This window comes from Eriocheir sinensis, chromosome 14, assembly GCF_024679095.1.
Source record: "Eriocheir sinensis breed Jianghai 21 chromosome 14, ASM2467909v1, whole genome shotgun sequence".
NCBI lineage: Eukaryota > Metazoa > Arthropoda > Malacostraca > Decapoda > Varunidae > Eriocheir > Eriocheir sinensis.
In genome coordinates, this window is record NC_066522.1 from 11579023 (window position 1) to 11600893 (window position 21871).

General features: G+C 39.9%; 2 protein-coding genes across 10 annotated transcripts in view; one reads left to right on the forward strand and one right to left on the reverse strand.

Annotated features, from left to right (window-relative positions):
- On the forward strand, nt 1-16280 carry LOC126998452 (uncharacterized). 5 transcript variants are annotated; one of them, XM_050860152.1, is made up of 7 exons: nt 1-204; nt 3648-4074; nt 5111-5989; nt 6142-6376; nt 8761-8845; nt 11038-11205; nt 11399-16280. In XM_050860152.1, exons 2-7 carry the CDS (start codon nt 4017-4019, stop codon nt 11513-11515), a joined length of 1542 nt encoding a protein of 513 aa, XP_050716109.1. In that variant the 5' UTR covers nt 1-204; nt 3648-4016; the 3' UTR covers nt 11516-16280. The 5 variants fall into 5 exon arrangements, with proteins under 5 accessions (XP_050716109.1, XP_050716105.1, XP_050716107.1 ...); XM_050860148.1 differs by having other exon boundaries at nt 10-204; nt 8761-8926; XM_050860150.1 differs by lacking the exon at nt 3648-4074 and adding an exon at nt 2158-2269 and having other exon boundaries at nt 15-204; nt 8761-8926.
- The window catches only part of LOC126998450 (NCK-interacting protein with SH3 domain-like), a 19216-nt gene continuing 11438 nt past the window's right edge, over nt 14094-21871 (reverse strand). For all 5 annotated transcript variants that reach the window (XM_050860144.1, XM_050860142.1, XM_050860143.1 and 2 more), the window contains exons 12-14: nt 21265-21600; nt 19464-19636; nt 14094-19308 (exon numbers count right to left, since the gene is read on the reverse strand). In XM_050860144.1, the coding sequence (XP_050716101.1) occupies nt 19111-19308; nt 19464-19636; nt 21265-21600 (707 nt within the window). In that variant the 3' untranslated portion in view covers nt 14094-19110. The remainder of the gene's footprint in view (nt 19309-19463; nt 19637-21264; nt 21601-21871) is intronic.

Below are 21871 nucleotides of genomic sequence, written 5' to 3' on the forward strand. Positions count from 1 at the left end.
AGCGATACAGACCAAAAGAAGAAGAGGAGGAAGCGAAGAAGAAGAGGAAGAAGAAGAAGAGGAAGAAGCCCTGCCAATCACAACACAGGAATCCTGCTCGAGGAGGACACGCTGACGAGGGCCTGGCTGCGTCTCCGTGACTGGCGCCCCTGCTGCTGCCTGCTGGGCCTGACGCATGCTGTGCTGCGGGCCACGACGAGGCTGGTGAGCACGCGGCTGTCACGCGGGGAGGAGTGGTGGGCGCTGAGGAGCCCACACGGCAGAGCAGAGCAGTGCCTCCTGACGGGAAGGCTTGGGGGCGTGGCTGTGTGGGTGTGCGGGGTTTCTACAGAATTACACCCAACGCATTCTGGGGGTTGACACTAATTGTTTCCCCAGTTAGATTTTAACATGGTAATCATCGGTGGGTCTCGCCAGGAAGTCTTACGGCGGGTTGGCTTGGCCCACGGTGTTGTGGGCTCCCTCAGCACGAGTATATGGCGTTGTCGACACCTGTTCAGGAGGACAAAGATCCGGATCTTCAAGTCCCTTGTGCTCCCTGTCTTACTTTATGGCTGAGACATGGACACTAAATGGGGACTTGGAGAGGTGGATTGATGCCTTTGGTAATAAATGTCGGTTAAGATTCGGGCAAAACTTAAGAATAACCACTCCAAACCAATATTCGTAGTAATTTAGCACGTGAAAGAATTATCATTATAATGCATTTTCGTATACATTTTACCTTGGGGAGGGGCCAGGGGGGCAAGCCTCTTTAATTATAGAGTTAGGTGGCTTGGATTTTCTAAGTCCATTGTTATTGTTTCACAACCGCCTCTATACACAGACTGAGCCTCATACCTGCCTTGCAGTGCACCCTACAAACTAGTTCCTAAGGCAGTAATATCCAAAATGCGCATGGATTATAACGATTTCGGACAAAAAAAAACGGTCTTTTAAGAGTTTTACGTTATTTTTTTTCTCTATATTAAAGCAACTAATGCCGCAGCTATTTGTATTTTCTAATACATTCGTAAAATATTACTACACGAGGGTATCAGCGGCGGCACCTAACGGTGGGTTCCTGTAGTCAGTTGTTTTCAAGCCACCATAATGGATGGAAGGCCCGACACTCACTCCCTCAAAATATCAGTCTACTTTACCTTTTGGTAAGTGTTAACTGAGTATTTAACCTCTTTATTGGTGTGCATGTAGGTTGACAAAAGGACCGATTACTATCCCAGTACTGGGTCCAACAAAGACACGGGCGTGTCATGTGTCACATGGTGTGACAAGCACATGTCAGAAAACAAACGGATATTGTTCAATGCGCAATACTTATAGTGGAGTTTGAGTAAAATGGAGGCCAGGGTCATACGTAGCAGTCGGTAGGTCACTCCCGCGTCAGTTCGATCTGGATGACAGCTGTCACAAATCTGTTTTATTTTGCACCTTAAACTACTCGGTAAAAATTATCTAGCATCAACTTTCAAGAAGTGGATGGGTTAACCGTCAGTATTTTACCATATGTAATTATGAAACATGACATTTCCCAAGAGTTGCTCGACTACGATTGGGGTGGTGGGGTGGAGGTACAACTACGCTGACCATCCAATTACACGCCCTACACTCATCAACAGACCCGCTGCGGCGGCTGCTACGTTATATAGGAATAGATTACAAGAGTATACGTTAGGGAATTTCCTTTCTTTAGAGACTAGGGATTTTTCCCGATTTTGGGGATTTTTGTAGGGACATTTTGAAAGCCCATTTTTCAGTGATTTGGCCGTCCACCACCAAAACCACTGTTCCCTACAGGGATTAATCGAGCTAACAACCACCAAAACCACAGCTCCCTAAAGGGATTAATAGAGCTAACGCCGCCGCCGCAAAATAGCTCGCATTCATTACCTACCGTATGAAGCATCACTAGGTCTTCATATATTTTTTCTACAAACGTTTGGTTAGCGCACGCTTTGGTTAATGCGCTTGGTTAGCGTTGGTATGCTTGGTTAGCGATGGTACGCTTGGTTAGCGATGGTACGCTTGGTTAGCGATGGTACGCTTGGTTAGCGATGGTATGCTTGGTTAGCGACTAGCCCACGCATGTGAGACCAGGTCCACCACGCGTGGTTATTTTTTTTATTTATTTTTTTTTTTTTATTTTTTTTTTTTTAGAACACGCAGCCCACCGGCTGCCGTGCTGAGGGCCGGGTATAGCCCGAGTCCCGGATGACCTTGAGTCATGGCTCAGGGCTGTTTTGGGGTGGTTAGCGATTAGCCCACGCATGTGAGTATACGGTAGGGATTTTCCTTACTTTCAAGACTAGGGAATTTTTCCTGATTTAGGGATTTTTCTAGGGAAATTTTGGAAGGCCATTTTTCAGTGATATGGGCTCCCCCCCCAATACCCCGGTTCCCCACAGTTCCCTAGGCTTGTCTTGGGGGATTGGGGGGGCTGGGGTGGTGGAGGGGGTGGAGTGGTGATTCTTAAGATTTACCGCGAGCTGTTTTGTGGCTGCGGCGGCAGCACCATCACCGCGGCCACCACCAAAGGAGGCTACGCTTTCATGAATATTATCCCCTATTTTCAACAGTAAGTAGTCCTTGAATTGGATTTTGAAAGCGTTTCCATGATTGTTGAACGTTTTTAGAAAAGATATATGAAGAGCTAGTGATGTTTCATAAGGTAGGTAATGAAATACTGGCATGGTACTAAAACGAATATTTATCTAAATGTCTTCGCAGAATCATGGGATATTGCTGGAATGACTTAGGGCTGTATTACAAGTCAAACCCAAGAAGTTTCGGGTCCCTACAAAGGTCAGTTTAGGGGCTGTACTACAAGTCCAATCCAAGAAGTTTTGAGTCCCCTACAGAGTTCGGGGTCAATAACTCTGTAGGGACCCGAAACTTCTCGGATTGGACTTGTAATAAGGCCCCTAAGCTAACCTTTGTAGGGACCCGAAACTTCTCAGGTTTGACTTGTAATATGGCCCTTTGTTTCAAACCAGCAACTACTCCGTGAGACTGATTCGACACATATTACCTGCATAGTCTGTCAACGCCAACTCCGCCCATACGGGGACGTGGCACGTTACTCAGAAGCTGATCCTGCTCATCAGGTTGTCTCTGTAAGAGACAATCCTGAGTGGAGGAGGCCAAGGCGACGCCCACAGAGCTCGTGGCTTGAGCAAGTCGATAGATCCTGCCAGGAGGTACTCAGGATGGGAAGGGGGCCTGCATGAAGACTCACCTGGAGGGACCCCCCAGACTGGTGTCGTAAGGTGGGCGAGGTAACACACACCCTGGCGTATGCCCTCATTGATTGATTGAATCACTGTGATATCGTTTAGCTGACCTGAGCGATTCAGAGACGCTGACTATTCATTTCCAGGTAAAATAAGATGTATTTTCATGTGGAAATTGTTGTTTGCACTAGAATATTGATATACCTAAGTGTGCTAGAACACATGGTCGTATACACATATCAGGGATCGCAGGGAGATTACTCTTGCCTGTCAATAAATGTGTAGTTAAAAGTTGGGGGCATACATTGTAGCAGCGCGTGACCTCGGTGGCCCTTGAGCCTGTGGTGGGAGGGAGCCTATTACCCCAGGACACAGGGCCAGTGTGACATCCGGGTTACCACAGTTTACCTTCCCCAGGTTTCCCCAGGTACCCATTTATTGACCAGCCCGAAAGGGAGGATGAACAGCTGGGTAAGCTGCACGCCGACTGCCCGGGCCGGGATTTGAACCTTCCTTTTGTGGTTAAAGGGCAAAAATACAAGTCATTTAACTATAATATGAAGGCATGCATTGTTAGAAACTAGCCCAAACTAACCTAACTAAAGCAAACCTAACCCAACCAAACTTAAACAAAGCACCCTGGACCACAGCTACCGCCCCAATGCATTAATGGCGCTGTTTGGGTTATGTTAGGTTAGTTGCTAACCATGTGCACCTTCATATAGTTAAAGTGCATGCATTTTCACCCATTAACAATATGATGAAGAATTCTGAGCTAAACTACACATGGACTGCACTGTCTGCAGACAAGTCACACTCATCAATGGCTACCTCATGTCCACAGGTGATATACTATATTGCAAAAACTGTTTGGGCCCTCTGTCTGTGCAGCACTTGTCAGTCAAGTGCTCCACTCTGTGGGACCTGCAAGAGCTCTCCTGGTGTTTGGGAGAGGGCAGTGCCTTCTGTCTCTGATGTTTGAGGAGATTTGTCTCTATCCCAGATAGGAGGTGCTGGACTTAATTAAGAAGACTGGTCTCTTCTATTAGTAATAGATTTTCAACTCCATATCTTATTACAGTTTTATCATATTCATTGAATTTTAATAAAATTCAATAGAATAAAGCAAATAAATAAATAAAATACACTTAACTTTTTGCATCTTATTAAGTCAGAGAGAGTGTGTTGAAGGCAATCTTTAGAGTCACTTCTCATCTCTTCCCTAAAAAAATCATTCTGTGCTATATGATCAAAGATAGTACAGTGCCATGCAGGAATTACTCATCAACCATCAATCACCATCCTGCAAATAACCACACCTTATGAGGATATTGTGATAGGTTGACAAATCAAGTTCCAAACCAGGTAATGTCAACTTGTAGATAATGTAGATATGGATAACTGCGAGTTCACCATGTATAAGGAATCAAAGTGAAAATTATTGTTGAAAAAATAATTTAAAAATATTTTATTTAGTATTTAGAGTTGCTTTGACAAGTTTTATTTTGTTTTGTTTGGGAGTTATCCAAAAAAGTTGGAATATATAGCTTTGACAAGTTGTGCTTCTCTGAGTCATGCATGTCAAATGTGCCTGACTCTGATCATGGATAAGGTTGAAAAAATGTAATACATAAGTCAAATTACTCCTCAGCTTTGACATGTCCAATACATCAAAGGTTTACTGTAGACTCTATACACAGCTGACATATCTTTCTCAAAAAAATAATGCCTTGGATATTGTTTCTGGAGTATTGTACTAAATTTCATTTGTGTAGCTAATTAGAGATCACAAAGAAAAGGCAACATGAAAACAAATAAGCATCTAGTAATGCCATTATTGTATTAGAATACATTACACCATTTTCTCTTCCTTTTTCCAGCCATGGCCAATGGGTCTATTGAATCAAAGGAAGAGGACAGTTTGTGGCCAGCAGATGACTCGGCACAGTCGTTGCCCTCTTCCCGGAATCGTCAGGACTCTGGCACCTTAGGTGACCCCAGTGACAACTTTTCACAGGTTGGAAGACACCTTCCCCCACTCTTACACCCACGTCCACCCTCACCAGTCTCTGTGGCAGAGCTGCAGGAACGTGCCGTTCAGGATAGCCAAAACAATAATGTTGATGAGAACAGCAATGACCACCATTTTGACCAGTATGCTGCTGCTGCTGTTGCCTCCACTTACCCTCGTCGGGAAGCTTCATCTTACCCTGCATACCCTAATCAAGAGGCTTCGCATTACTCATCCTCCTATAGAGATGCATCGTCATACCCTCCATACAACAGCAGAGAAACTTCACATCCCAGCAGGGAAAGTTCTTCAAGCTTAAGTTGGGAAGCCTCATCACATGATGCCTGGAGAGCCTCACACCCCTCATCTTCCAGTCGAGACCCCTCATCATTGCACTCATACAGGGAAGCTTCACACCAAGAAGCTCAGTCACACCACCATTCACGTTCTTCACATTCCACTCAGTATACCTTACACTCCAGCTACCCTTCACACACTGTTCGTGAGGCTGTCTCTGCCTCTGATCAGTCTGTGCGACCCAGGGTGAGGCAACCATCACAGCATCAGAGAGATGAAGCAGACCACGCCATACCTCCCCGGTTACGTCTTGCCCCAAGAAGGGACAGCTTTAGCAGCAGCAGTTGCCAGCACAGTGGACTCACCCACCGTAGAAACCGTTCTGAAGGCACGTCACCTGTCAACAGGTACCCACCACTGCCAAATCATAACTGCCCTCCTAAAGAATCAGGTAAGGAAGGTGATTTACAGTTTGTGTCATATGATGGTCTTTTGGTCACTTGATGTATTAAACACCTTTTCATAGGTTGAGACAAGAAGCTTTGGTTAATATCAATATTTTTATGTGCCGGAAAGAAACAAATGTGCATATTTTCCTGTCAGATGGACGACTACCCCAACTACCAGGGTGTAGGACAGGGAACCAAAACCCCAACAGCCCTATGAGATGGCTTCCCCTTGCCTTGCGTGGGGGCAGATGCAGCCCCCAGCCCCCTCAGGACTTGCCTCCTGCTGAGAATGTTACTCAGGAGGCTCAGGAATTGCTCACCACCTTCACCTTAGAGACCCTTCGTAACAACAGGCTGGATGTGCCTCAGTGTATGCAGGCCATGCCCAGGTGTGTGTTTGTGTATTTACCTTGTTGTAATTTTACAGGGCCTGGGCTTACACTCATGTGTGTGTGTGTGTGTGTTTCAGCTGTTCAAATGATATATGTACTATTTGTCTTTTTCTTCTTTTTACTTTTTCTTTTTTAATTATGCTTATCTTTCTATTTTTTCTGCTGAGATGTTTGTTATATACCCCCTAAGATATGCTTTTCAGTAGTTCATACTTCTCACTTAAATAGTATGTATTATTGATGCTCAAATAGCAATGTATTAAAAAAGGGAGAGATACCAGAAGACTGGAAAGGAAGCTACACTATACCCATTTTTAAAGGGAAAGGAGATGCTTTGAAATGTGGTAACTATAGAGTGATAAGGTTACTGGAGCATGGCATGAAGGTATATGAAAAAGTCCTGGAGAAGAGGCTGAGAAGGATAAGAATTGACAAATGTCAGTTTGGCTTTTGCCCTGGGAGATCAACAACTGAAGCAATATATACTATGAGAGGCCTTCAGGAAAGATTTATGGAGAAGAGGAGGAGATTGTATCATGTTTTTTTAGATCTAGAGAAGGCATTTGACAGAGTACCAAGGGAAATTATAAGATGGGCATTGAGAAGGCAAAGAGTACCAGAAAGATTGGTTGAATCGGTGATGGGACTATATGAAGGTACAAAATCGAGAATGAAAACAGTGGTGGGAACATTAGATGAGTTCGAAATTGGAGCAGGGGTTCACCAGGGATCTGCCCTTAGCCTGCTCTTGTTTATAACAGTAATGGAGGATGCAACAAAGGAAGCAAGAGGAGAGGCACCATGGGAGCTGCTGTATGCAGATGACTTGGTAGTAAATGCAGAGACAGCAGAAGTGAAAGAAAAGTTTAATAAATGGAAGGAAGGAATGGAGGAGAGAGGTTTGAAAATTAATATGGAAAAAACAAAGTACATAGTACATGGTGACTTGAAAAGAGGCAAGAGAAAAGATTAAATCAGGAAAGTATCCATGTGGATGCTGTGGGAAGGGAGTAGGTGTAAATTCAGTCTTGTGCACATGTTGCAGGCAGTGGTGCCACCATAGATGCACAGGCCTCAGAAATGTAAGAGGAGTGCAGAATTTTACATGCCCAGCTTGTGTAAGGAGACAGCAAGGACAAGAAATTGAGAGGGATGAACTAGAGGTGAATGGAGGAAAGTTGGATGAGGTAGAACATTTCTGTTTTTGGGAGATGTTCTGGACTGTGAGGCAGGAGTGGAGAGGACAGTGAGAGCGAGAGTGGCGGCAGCGTGGTTAAAGTGGAGGGAGGTGGCTAGTTTACTTGTGAATCGTAGCATCCCTTTAAAGAGCAGAGTTGGGGTGTACCAAGCGTGTATTAGATCAGTGATGTTATATGGAGCAGAAACATGGGCTCTAACTATAAAATTGATGGAGGTATTGAGAGCAAGTGATTGCAGAATGCTGAGGTATATGGCAAGGACCAGGTGGCAAGACAGGATGTCCAGTGCAGATGTAGCTAACAGATGTGGAGTAGAGGACCTGGAAACAGTGCTCGGAAGGGAAAGACTCCGGTGGTTTGGACATGTAAAGGGAGCAGGGGAGGATACAGTGCTGGGAGTTTTGGGGAGATTGGAGGTAGAAAGAAGGAGACCAATTGGTAGACCTAGGAAAATGTGGAGAAGGTGTATACACGAAGACTTGGCATTGATGGGATTGGATGAGCATCGGGCAGAAGACAGTAGAGTGGAGGAGAGCCATAAAGCGTCCAACCGCTCTGGAAGAGTGAAAACAGACGTTAAACAAAATGATGATGATGATGAAATAGCACTTTCTCTATCACAGCATGACCACAGTGATGAAAACTATGGCCAGACATGCAGTGTTGAGTGGCACCAAAAAATTAGGGTGGCCAAGGGCCACCAACTGCAGGAATGGTCATATTGTGCATATTAGTGCAGTGAACTATTCAGATGCCACTCAACACTGGGTGTATATACATTTGGGTTGGGAGATTCATGATGCATTGTGGATATAACAGTTATAGGAGGACATCCAATGGGAAATAATGAGTGAAAATCCTGAGGTGGCAGCACCAGTACACCCATCATATGCACCCTTGGCCAGGACCAAGGTGCAAGTCTGATGACTATGTCATCAAGATAGCAGCAAACACTTGCTATCCAAGATGCTCCTAGATGCTTCCCTCCAGCAATTTTTTTTTTTTTTTTTTTTTTTTTTTTTAAGAATTCAAATATTATTGTAGAAACTGTGTATTTAATATAACTTGTCTTTATTGTTGGAAATGTTAAAAGTCATTCATAATTTTCTTTAGTTTGGAGTCCTATGGATTGTTTAGTTGCTAAGTATTAGAAATAAGTTTTCATGTTTATGCATATGTCAGTTCCAGCAGCCCCCACATGATGCGTGCTGGCCGGGAACTACGTCTGCTGGCAGATGCCTTTGCAGGGACAGCTGAGCGACGGAAGGTGCGTCTTATGGCAGAGTCAGTGAACCTCAGCTGCATTGAGATGAGTGACTTCTTCCAGCTGTGTGCTGAACTGTTTTATGTGAGCAAAAATATTGTTTTGATTGACAGCATGACTACTTAGTAATCTAAGGCCCCATGTCATGAAATGAACAAACAGGAGTGTTTGTTGAGTAAGTTAATAGTATCGAAAATGATTGATACCCAAATCATCATTGTCATTTTAGTTGTCCAAGGCAGCTCACATGTGTCAGCCTTTGCTACCTGATGGCAGCTGTCCACACAGAATTGTCTTGCAAATTTTTTGTCCTTGCCTTGACTTTGAAAGTCATTCTATTCTACCTCATCTGTATCTTCTTTGGCCAACCAGTTGGCTTTCAGCCTTCCTCATGAATGTTTTAATTTTATTTCATCCAATCATTCTTGTCCTGCCTTTTTAATAGGGCTCAACAATAGCATAGCTGGGCACGATAACAGAAAACCTTATTCCCGATAACTGATAATGGAAAACCTTATCAGTGATAACCGATATTCGTTAACTGGAGACACAAATATAGGCGATGCCCGATATAAATCCACAATTCTGATACTAGCTAGCAGTAAGTCCGATAGGCAAAAACGACACTATTGATATATCAAATAAAAAAATAGATGAATTCAAATTTTCATTATCTGTATTTTAGAAAACTTACAAAACCTGAAAATCACACGTTTACACGTACATATAGACAGTAATACTAGAAACGCCTGAACTGGTGTTGTGTTATTTGCCGTCCCCATCGTCAAAAGCTGGCGCTTTTGTTTACAAACACTGGTCTCTCGTGAACTGGCCCATTAGTACTTATTCAGTTATTCTTACTTATCACCATTAACACTTTAACAGTCACTTCAGTAAAGAAGCACTGAAGCACTGGGAACCGGAACACTGGCACTCGCTCCGTCTCTCAAGACGCAGCTGAGAGGCCACGTGATAACACAAGCCGCTGGTCTCTGTTTGCGCTCTTTACAACGGGATCACAAATTTCAGGCAGTGAATAATAATTTTGGGGGCAAAATTAAATGATTTTTCTCTTTGATATAGTGATTTTCGAGTCTAACATAAAATAATAACCTAGTGTTTTAATGTTGATGATCTAAGTATGAAATCTCTTCACCGAAGATATTTCATACCCCGAAGTTTTTTCATACAACACCAGGTGCCCAGGCCACGCATGCGCAGTAGGGAGGAGACAACGTTATTTTTTTCTGAGAGGTGGAAAAAAGTAGCGATTATCACTAGTTTGGTTACAAAAGTAACAAAGATACCGATATATATATATATATATATATATATATATATATATATATATATATATATATATATATATATATATATATATATATATATATATATATATATAAGTAGCGGATGGCCGATAACCCGATTTTGTTATCAGCGATAAAGTATCGCGATTAACGCCCAGCTATGAACAATAGCCTCTACTCACTCTCATCACTTCACTGATGCCTGCCATCTTCATAATTCTCCTAAGATTACCAAGTGTTAGAAAAACAGCTCCTTCAGTAATTACAATATAGATTCCAAAGTTACAAATAATAGTAAAAGGTAAAGTTGGGAGCATACACTATAGCTGTAGCTATAGCTCCCTGAGCCCCCCACACACAGGGTGTGGCATCTGGGTTATCACAATTTACCTTCCCCTGGTCTCCCCAGGTAACAGAGTGGAAACTCCACAAACAGAACCAGGTGGAGAGACGAAATTAGAGCATTCCCTGAGCAGGATGGAGCACACTGACATTTACTTTGATTTGAGGAGCTTGGCACAATCAGTGGATTAGCAGTCTTGCATTGGCAGTATTTAGTTATCTATGTATGATGAAATAGTTATGAACATCAGGTTTATTTAGGCTGTAATAATCCCTAGAATAAGTGTAATATAACTTAGGAAGTTGTTTCAACATAATAAAAAAAAAATTTCCCCTCTGCCTAAAGTCACACATTACCAAAATGATTGCCACAGTGGACACCAACACTACTTCCATTCAAGTCATGAAGTCACTACAAATACAGTCAAAAGCTTAAATGGAGGTCAGACATTTATGAATGGAGAAGAGAGATGGTGAATAATAATTATCAGGAGCCTCCATGTCATGTATCCTTCTGTACTATAAGCTCCATAAATCTCTCTCCAGGACGGTATCACACGAGAACGTATTGTGGCATTGTTCACCTTCGTGGGTGATGTGGCTGTGCACCAAGTAAGGATGAAGGGAGAGGAACTGATCCATCTGCTAATGAAGTGGTCCTTTAGGTACCTGGTGGAGCACGTGTGTCGCTGGGTGCAGGAGGCAGGTGGCTGGGTAAGTGTCACATACAAGGCTAACTACCACATCACAAATCTCTCCACATAAAATGATAAAATGCAGCAATATCTTGATTAATAGGGAAGATTTAAAATGCATCAAACATACAAACTTAAAAAAATAGGATGACATATTCCGAAGTATATGTAGTATGGTAATATTTAAAGCTTCATTCCATTGTCCTTGACAGGTTGCTGTGCTGACTTGTGGCGCCAACTTCATTTACCGATGTGCCGTGTTTGCCTTCTGCGTGTGTGGTTCAGTGGCAGCAAGTCTGTTCATATACAAAACCCTCAAGAATGGGTGACGCTGGCCCTTGCTCCCCACTTGCCTGCCTTATAACAAATGTATGTCCCTTGCTGTTCACCCACAGTTGCTCAACCCCGTCTCATCTCTTAGTGGTTAGTGATTATTTTGTATGATTGAAAGTGACAACTTCAGGTATAATATTGATTGCTGCATGTGTGGAGGTGTGTAATATATGTAGGTAATGATTTTCATATGTAAATGTGATCAGCGAGTGTATCATATTTCTTGCCAAAACTGTACTTTTCTCTCAAAATATCTAAAAAGGATCACCCAGTGTCTTTCATGCTAATGCTAATTTTACTTTTTATGGGGTTTGTAGCTGTTGCCATAAGTCACTTAGTTCAGTCCCAAAACTGCTTGAAAGTATCGAATAAGATAAACTAGAGCATATTATTAAAGTAAAAATATTGGTCCACAGAAAAAGCTGCAGTGATACCTTATGCAATGTTTGTGGTGATATTTATAACCCAATAATGTGTATCCAAGGTAACAAGGAATGAATTGTGAATTCATTAATGATTTCCAGTTCTGCATAATGAGCAACCTAGTTTCCAATGCAAAACAAATTTATCTAGTGAATGTGTTATTTTACTCAGATATCAGATATGGCTCTCTATTACCTTGATATCAGATATGGCTCTCTATTACCTTGATATCAGATATGGCTCTCTATTACCTTGATATCAGACATAGCTGCCTGTTACCTTGCTTGAATCTCACTTAAAATCCATTAGTTGTCTTGGCTGTCTTTTTATGCTGTAATTTAAGCTTTTTCTTTTATTAATAAAATTTTATGTCAGACACTCCCTCGAATAGTGGTAGATGCTAAACTAACTAGGATAATTTCTCACTCAAATTAAGTGGGTAGTAGCTGCTTGATTTCAGTTTATAAAGATCAGCTGTTATCATTTGCTTGACAAAATTCTAATTATGAAAAGTTACTACATCATTTCGACAAGCAGACTAGTTACACACATTTGTAGGATAAAAGTCAAGTAATTTGCCACTGTTGAAATAAACTATAATTTGAGTAAATAGATAGGAAACCTGCATTGACAAATCATTATCAAAGCAATTAATTCCCCTATTGTAAAAAGTTGCATGATTTAGACTTGCAGATGTGTTACAAACCAGTGTAAGGGCACATCTGAGATAAAAACTCCAAAGTTTGCATCGAGATCATATTATAGAACTTCATTGAAATTTTCTGTGTATTAAGTTGCACATGTAACTTTCAAACACAATTTGGTATCCATATAATTAAGGGGTGCCTTAGTCATCTTATTAAAAAAATTTTATTTCTTTTCTCAATTCCTTACTTTAATGTTTACCAAACAGAATCTCTCTGGCATGAAATGTGGTTTATGTAATTGTGAATATATGTATGATGAATGAAACTCATGTTTTATACTTAAAAGTTGCAGCTGATGAGTGAATCAACTCATTCAGCTTGTGTTCAGCCATTACCAGTGAATCTGAATTATTTTGCACATGTGAAGGTGTGACTCCGGGACTGTGATAACAGGCCTTTTTTGACATTCCAGGCCCAACCAATATATTTTTGAGGTTTTTGTACTGTGCCAATTGCTCTTTGCAAATATATAAACTGATATAATAAACTTTAGACTTTGACTATCCAAAACATGAAATAGTGCAGACTTTCCATTGGTTTGGTTTATAGGGGAAAAATATTATACATCATATATCTGGAGAGCACCATCATTATCCAGTTTAAATTCTGGGGTATTTAGGGTCAAATTTCTTGACCATGTCCATGGATTGGATGGCTGCTGGATTAATCAAACAATAGGAACATACAGAATGGCCTGGACATGGAGATTATCCAGTCAAAGAACACATTGATTTTAAGCAAAGTATGACTGACTGAGACAGCTGGAACCCTATGAGAGTAGCTCATTTCCTGTATATCACATAATCATCATCATTTCATCGACGCCTGTTCCTAGGAGCTCCCATCAGGGGATGGCCACGGCAGAAGAGTTTCCAACTTTCTCTATACAGACACTCCCTCCTTGCCTGCTCATAGTTTCTCAAAGATCTTTCCCCCCTCTCCATAATGTACTCCTGCACCCTATCTCTCCATTTCACTGCAGGTCACAACTAAGTACATACACCTAGGTAAATACACACACTGCTTTAGAGTGGAAACACAATGGATACAAAACTGCTTCTTACTTGTTCTTTATGTATTATCTCACCAAACCTTTGCACCACTATTACTAACTAACAACACTTGCCTTAAAACAATATAGATTTACTTACACTTTCCAACACAGTCAAGCCTTGATTTTATTGATTGACATAAATATGACAACAATTTTTGTACAAACACTGCAGGTGGGCACAAATTTAGGGACGAGTTAGTATGCATATCTATGTTTCTTCTGTTTCTTAGCTTACATAAGACAAAATATTCCTTTCTTGATTACATTTTTGTAACTTTTTTTTTCTTGCCGACTTAATTCATATGTAACAGCTAAACTAGTCAGACAATTCACTAAAATGGATTCAAATCAATGGATACATTTAACAATGAGGTAAAAGTAAGAATAGAATACATTTAAAATACTATATTGCACTAATGTATTATAAACATTAAGAAATCATTGCCACAAAAGGTGCGGTGGCAGCAGAGAAAACAGACCTGCATGAAATTTGTGGCAATGAATCATTAACATCATCTGGAAAGGTAGACTTATATGTCTTTAGCCACAACTGATGTTTTGAAGGAGTTGTAATGAGAAAATTGAAGTGTTTAGCATAATGTGCCCATCATGCATTCATTCTTAAAATATTTGTGCTTACTGTCCTTAGTTTTAAATTTCAAAGATAAAACTATATGTAATTTTTCATAACAACACTGAGTTCATAAATAGATCTAACTCTTAGAGACAAATGTAAATTGTTAAGGCAACATCACATATGTGTACTTTTGCAAATGTAGCACGAGATTAGTTTTGCTATGATGAACAGACACAACACATACAATGCCAATGAATGCATTAAGCTTATAGATCTATACTTTGGCAGTACAGATGTTGCATCCTGAACATCAGTCACATTATTTTATAGGCTAATGATTGCTTAACAAACCTGTAGTTCATTAGAGACAAAGCCCCAGAATACCAACCTTTCCCCAGACTCAGCAGCTGTCACAACCTGCAATCAACTCCCTCACAACACATGGCAAACATTTCAGGAAATGTTAAGTTTAATGTATGTTGGCACTGGAAGGATGGAAGAGCCCAAACATATTCTGTGAGGTTTTGTACAATTAATATGTAGTCACAGAGTTTTCTTGAAGGCTATCCAGAAACAGAGGATGGTGTGTGAGTTATTGCTGTAACACAACCAGATTACTGCTCTACTGTCTTCACCACCAAGGCCTCCCTTTAATACTCAGGAAAGATATGCCTTAGTTGAATACTGGAATCAGAAACGTGCCCTGCTCATCAGGACATTTTTATGATTACTGTAATCAAACTGGTTGACAGACTTTCATACAAACAAAATTTCTTATATCTTTAAAAGATGAATTCCAGCTTTTGATTTTCAGTTGACTGAATCAACATGATAAAATTACAACCAAGACACTGGGTTTACTAACAAGGGCTCTCTAATATGAGTCATAAGTAAGAATATCTTAGAGAATGAATTTTACATTTTTTTTTTTTCAATACAGGTGGATTAACATTTATCCTGACACATCTTCACACTATCAATAAATAATGCAATGGAAAATACTTCATAAAATGCTCTAGTCTTTGTGAGATATCACATATCACAGAGGCATTGTGCTTGTAACCTTCCAACTTGCTTCAATAGAGCTGCTGGCAATAACTATTAGCTAAGGGCATCCAAGCAGAGGCTGGGGCCCTAGTCTACCTTGGCACCAAAACCATGAACAATGTTGTTCTAACTTACATATTATATCACAAGAGTTCACTACTGTTATAAGCTGTCGAGTATATTTTTTTATGAGCTTATATTGTTAGTAATGTGTTGGCTAAATGTTATAATATTTATGATAAATAGAATGACAGCTGTCTGTATGGCATCATTATTACTCAAAATGCACTAACTGTAATCCTGTATAACAAGCATATGAATGACTCACTAGCTGTATAATTTATCTGAGGTGTTCCATACCTGACAAGATGCAAAAACAATGTATACTGAAATGGTGGAGATGACACAACTAAGTAACATTGTAGGTGAATCTTGCATTTCCTACTGCGCTCATGAATAAAAATACTGCTGAAAGAACTACAGCATATCATCTTCATGTGGAATGGTTTATTGAACTGGAATACTGTTCTTCAGATTAATGAAGTTTAGTATCCAACATGCAAATAGTTCTGAGACTAGCTAGTGTTATTAGGAAGGAGCAGGGAAGGATCATTGGTTTCCTCACAGCATTTGATGGAATGAATCATGCACTCCTAACCTGCATTGTTTGCATGCTTTAAAAATACAAATTAAATGTAAATTGTCTGCCACCAGAGTATCTTATAGCTCACTCTGAGGATGCATACTTTATCAGAATATAACTAAAGACTGAGATTAAGTTATAATAAAGTATAAAAAGGAAGGGGGAACCAAGGCTCAAATACATGTAAGTCCAAGCACTAGCATATGTCTGTTGAGGATTCAATTCATGGGAGAAGGGTAAAGGAACAAAGCAGGAATAAGCCTCACTGAGATGAACTTACTACAGGCAAAAAAAAAAAAAAAAAAAAGAAGAGCATGTGTGCATTAATACACATAAGCATATATTAATGCTGATGCACCTTGTTATTGTTCAGTCACATTCCAATATTGGTTCAAGCACAAGCTACCCATAAACCTTAACCTAAGGGGTTGTATGAGCCCACTAAAGAGAGCGAGATGCAATTGCAGTTCAAAGAGGGCTAACCGCGGGGACAAAATCCATCACCATAAAGCTTTCTTACCTGAGTAACACTATCACTTCAGATGATATCTGCTAAAGGTAACATGCAAACATGGGAACACATAGTAAAGACTTTGCCATAAATTAACAAAAAAAAATAATTATAATATTTATGAGCTGATGTTACCCATGTCTGGCTACCATAATCTCAAGTAGTACATTCTTGAATTTGTTGAATGCAACACTATCACAGTGTGGAGTTAATGATATTATAGTTAATTTTCTTTGTGAAATGTGTATCTAATAGAATATTTACCTCATTGGAGATTAATATTGCTGTTCCATACAGCAATTCACAAAACAAAAATGTTTTCTCCATGGGTATGTCTTGTACACTGGATGATCTTTTACTGTTCCTGTCCCTTTAGCAAGTAACAATTTAGACAGTTCACCATATGCTCATAATAAAAAATAAAAAAAATACATAAAATAAATTCTTATGCTGCCAAATTCATAAACCATTCAGTATACTACAAACCACATCCTAATAACTTCAAAGGTGCAGCTGACATTCTGACATGCCAGAGACAAAGGGGAAAAGCCTGAGCAGTCTTGAAAATTTCATACAAGCAGGTATCTGTGAACTAGTAAGGGAGTATAACTGACATGCAGCATCTCCATGAAGGGGGACAACTCTGTCCATCTTGTGGCTTAGCAGACCTCCCTCTGTAGGCTATGTGTGTTACACAGAAAGGAGGAAAGAATAAAAGAATGAACTTGCCTGCACACTGCCACTTCACATTCCCTAGCCCAGAAAAGGTTCTTTTAGATATAAAGCAAAATGAAAAGGTAAATGGGATAGTGTAAAGAGAAATTCATATAAGAGTAGATATAGGGTGAGAGATGAATGTGCATATGTGGGTTCTTACACAGTATACAGGCAGGAAACACTGGCAGGATAGGATTATAATATAGGTCAGTTGCATCACAAGGAAAACATGACTCACATCAGCACTGGCTTGTTGTGGTCCTTGAGGATAATAGTCATCCATGCATGTCACACACACCACAAATTCAAAAATCACTTGCATGCTTTAAGTAAAAAATAAGACAATGGAACACATATTTTGCATAGTTACAGAAGATAATACTCAGACTACTTTACACATACATACACCTGTATCCCTTTTCTTCAAAAGCACAGATTATTTTGATTCAGTACTGGTTCACTGTCTCATGTGGAAAGGTCCATCCCAGCACGTCTGTGCCTATAGACCCTCCAATCAATTTAATTTCTGCTGCCATCTCCTTGACACAAATACTGTAAACATGTCTGCAAGAACCATGTTAGCAGTCATCATCACTCTAAGTAAAAGGCAACTACAAAATACTGCTCAGTTTATGTCATACCAATAATACTGTTTAGATCTTTAAATGCATAACTTCATAACATCAAAGTATTCTAAAATCCTAAAAAAATAACATATTTCACATAAAATGACAACAGAACAATATAAAAAATTCCATTTTCTTAGGTGACATCTGCAGATGCACTTTTAAAGAGTTTGCACCTGCTAGGCCTCTGAGGGTGGCTCACTGTAAAACTCATACTGTTTATCATAAACCTTTAGAACAAGTGCTTTGTCATGTTTGTGTCCGAGGATAACTTTGCACCATTCATAAATCTACGCTGAACATATAATTGTCAGATGTGCATTTTCATTTTAAGGCAAATAATCTAGATTATAATACGTAGTTTATAATATGAAGTTAGTGTCTTGTTAACTTATAATTTTTCTTCTACAATATCAAGAGTACTTTAGTTTTGTTGCATAATTATTACCTCAGCCATCAATTTCTATCCCATCAGTTGTCCATTTATTCAGCCTATCATTCATTACACCCACCCTTTAAATTTTTCTTCCACTTTGTTACTGCTGGGCACTGAATGAAATTTAGTAAGATCTTTGTTCCATTACTTACATCTCCATAGCATGGTTTCTCTTAATTTTGAACATTAGTTTCATTCTCAAGATCATGTAGACAGATGACTTGATACAATACTAAATCACTATCAATACTAAATGAAGTTGAAGGCTGAAATGCTACTATTTTTCATTGTGACAAGATTGGTGTTCCCAGGACGAAAAATCTTCTGCTTAAACAGTGTTCAGTACTTTTACTTTTGTGTGCTTGTATAGATTATTTGGTCATGTACTTATAGCAGATAAGTACTATTAACATTGATGCATTTTTGTTCCTTGAATAAGTGAATAAGTGATTCATTGCATTTCGTTGATAGCTCATAGGTACAAGTTGCTATGAAGTATTTTTTCAATACCATTTTTTTTTCTGGGCCAATAGCAAGCACGAACAGGGCTGACATCCTTGCTAACACAGCATAAGCTGAACACCACACCCTGAGTAGGTTGGCAAGGCCTCCAAGTATTTGGTCATTCCTGACACCAGCCAGGAATGTCTGACAGCAACAGACAATGGCAGCAAAGCAAAATCAGAGCACAATATCTTTTAAATATAAACTGTGGAGCAAATTGTTTTTGAGTGAATACATATATATGTTTTGGAAAAAAAAGACACTCTTCTTTTCCCTTCCCTTCCCCAGAGACACACAGGCAAATTCGTACACACACACATACGCACACAAACACACACATACTGGACTAGTTGCTATCAGCAAAGAACTCTGGGAAAGCATCAAGAAGTTTGCGGACAAGAGTCTGGTCCTTGTGGGCGGCTGGCTCCTCCTCTGCTAGTATGTTGGAACAACAAGTAGAAACCTCAGAGCGGCGATGTTGGTGCTCCTGCCAGCCTCCAGCCTCTACCACACCCCATAACAGGTGGAGGTACTCATTTCGCCGCTGAAACAACAACAACAACATGGTAGATGGTTTGTGATCTGATTGCTTTGGTAGTTTCTAATAAGCTACCATATTATGGTAGCAGTAGTGGTGGTGGTAGACGTAGCAGCAGCAGTAAAGATAGTAGTAGTGGTAGTGGTAGTAGTAATACACACCTTGTCATCTGAGGGAAGGTCTGTCAGCTGCCGTATGATGATGTCACACACCACTCGCTCATCATTGGTGTAGAAGATGGAGGCAGTGGCACGGGTGGAGTACATGTCACGCATCATCTTGAGGACAGAGTGTGGTGGTCGCGGCTCATGCTCAAACATGGCCAAAGGGTCCTCTGTAAAGTATGTGTATGTGAGTGAGGAAGGACAAGTGATCATAAGACTGCTTGACTGAGTATATGTAAATATAATATGCAATATAAGATAACAGGACAATTGAATTAATTAAGATCATCCTCTCAACCTACTTTGTACTGGCATGGGACAAATAAAAATAACATTGTCCTTAGTGACCATTATCTGCTCACTCTTCAATGCCATCACTTGTTTCACAGCTTCAATTCATTCTATACATTACCACATGTACCTTTCCACTTCTTCCATACCATTTTCACATCTTTTCATATACATATTATCTGTCCATCTAAACTAGGTGTTCTTAAAGTAGGTAGTGCCGCAGTATCCCCATGGGATATTAAGATGGGTTCACTTGGATATCCAAAAATATTTGTAAAAAAATTAGCACTATTGTGCACTATCTGGTAACTGTAATTAACTGGAAACTCAAATAGTTCATAGATATCAACTATTGGTCCAGTCATCCTCTTTTCTCTTTCTTACATGACAAGAAAAAAAAAAAATACTTTACAGCTCTCTTCTACCAATAGCATCAACTAAACTATTGTCAAATAGAATGTTAATATTTCTTCTATTCTCTTTTGGATTCACAACATTCATGAGAGGATATCATAAAAAAAGAAAATTCTGGAAATTCTGGAAAATTCTGCCTCAAAACAATAATCACTTCAAAATCTTCTGAAAGCTTGACACTAACAAGGCCCATGCTTCTTTTTAACCCTTTCCATCCGTGATGCAGACGTCGGCATCACAGTATGGAAAGGATCAAGAGGAAATGGAAGAGGATTAATTCTCTTCTAAACCTCTCAATCCTCCTCTAAATTCCTCTTAATCTTCTTCCAGTTCCTCTTAAGGGGAAGAGGATTAAGAGGTTAGAAGAGGACTAACGGTGACGCTGTTGGACGCTGACGTCACCGGAGTGAAGGGGTTAAGAATGCTTTTAATAATCCTCTTTTTCCTCTTCCTAGACATCTAATTTTGCCATATCAAAATCTTTAGGCACAGAGTTTTGAACTTTCTCTATGAATATATCTTCCACCCTGATCATTCCTTCTCTCTTACTTTTACCATGTACTTGTCCTATGAGAAAAATTCTATTGATTGTTGGGTTATTTATTCCCGTTAAGTCTTACAGTTAGCACCGTCTTCAATGGTGTCATCTCTGCTTCATCACCTGGATCAACAAAACTATGCATGTATTATGCTGGGTTTTACACATCTTATTTATATTAAAACTAGATAAATTCTCCTTGCATCAATATACTTCCAGTACAAATATTAACATTTAGTAGTCTCCTCATCCTTAGTTTTCCATCACCTGCTGCCCCTGACATCTTTAATCTTTACTTCATCTTTTCACCCTTAAAATTCGTTTTAACTATTTCAATTTCTGTCTATCATATACTTGATAATTTCTTTTTCCAATATCGAACTTTGCCTCATAATAAAATAATGCATTGTTAAAAATGTCAACATCAAACAATATGAACAAAGCATAACACAAAACATTTCCCAAATATTTTGTTAATAAAAAGAAATTTCTCATATTTGAATTAATCTTTTCCACTCTCTACAAACATCCCTCTTTTCCTCTTCTGCTGCTTACCTTCTCTATTGAACAAGAGGAGAAGCTTCTCTGTGAAATACTTTGTCTCTTTCTGCTGTGCCAGAATACTTATTATTACATTCTTCATGTCGGCTCCGTGGGAAAGTTTTCTTTCCCCTGTAGTGACGATATCTGTTCCTGTTTCTTCCCCCTCAACTCCCACTCCATTAGGAAGGGTCTCTGAAGAGAGTGAGGAGGAGGAAAGGGTGGTGTACTGGAGGTTGAAGGCCAGTACCAGAGTGAGGTAGAGCTCTGCCAGCTGCTCTGTGTCTGGTTGTTCATTGTAGTGTTCTATTCCCTCCAGCAGCAATGCCAAGAAAGACTCATCCATCACACCTGCCAAGGGAAGTCATGGTTACTAAGGAGGTGGTGGTCTGGCAAATAGTGAGCAGCTGTGGTACATGCAGGGTTTAGAGTTCACGTTCCACCACCCCCTAAAATAAAAATAAAACCCATAAAAAATATATCCCCTTGCTACAATAGTCTAGGGCATACCACTAGTGCCTACATGGCAGCCACCAGCACCATAGGCCTGCATATTGGGGAAAATATTTACAACAGCTTCTTAACATAAAAGAGAGGGAAGAACTTATGGACACATTTAAAA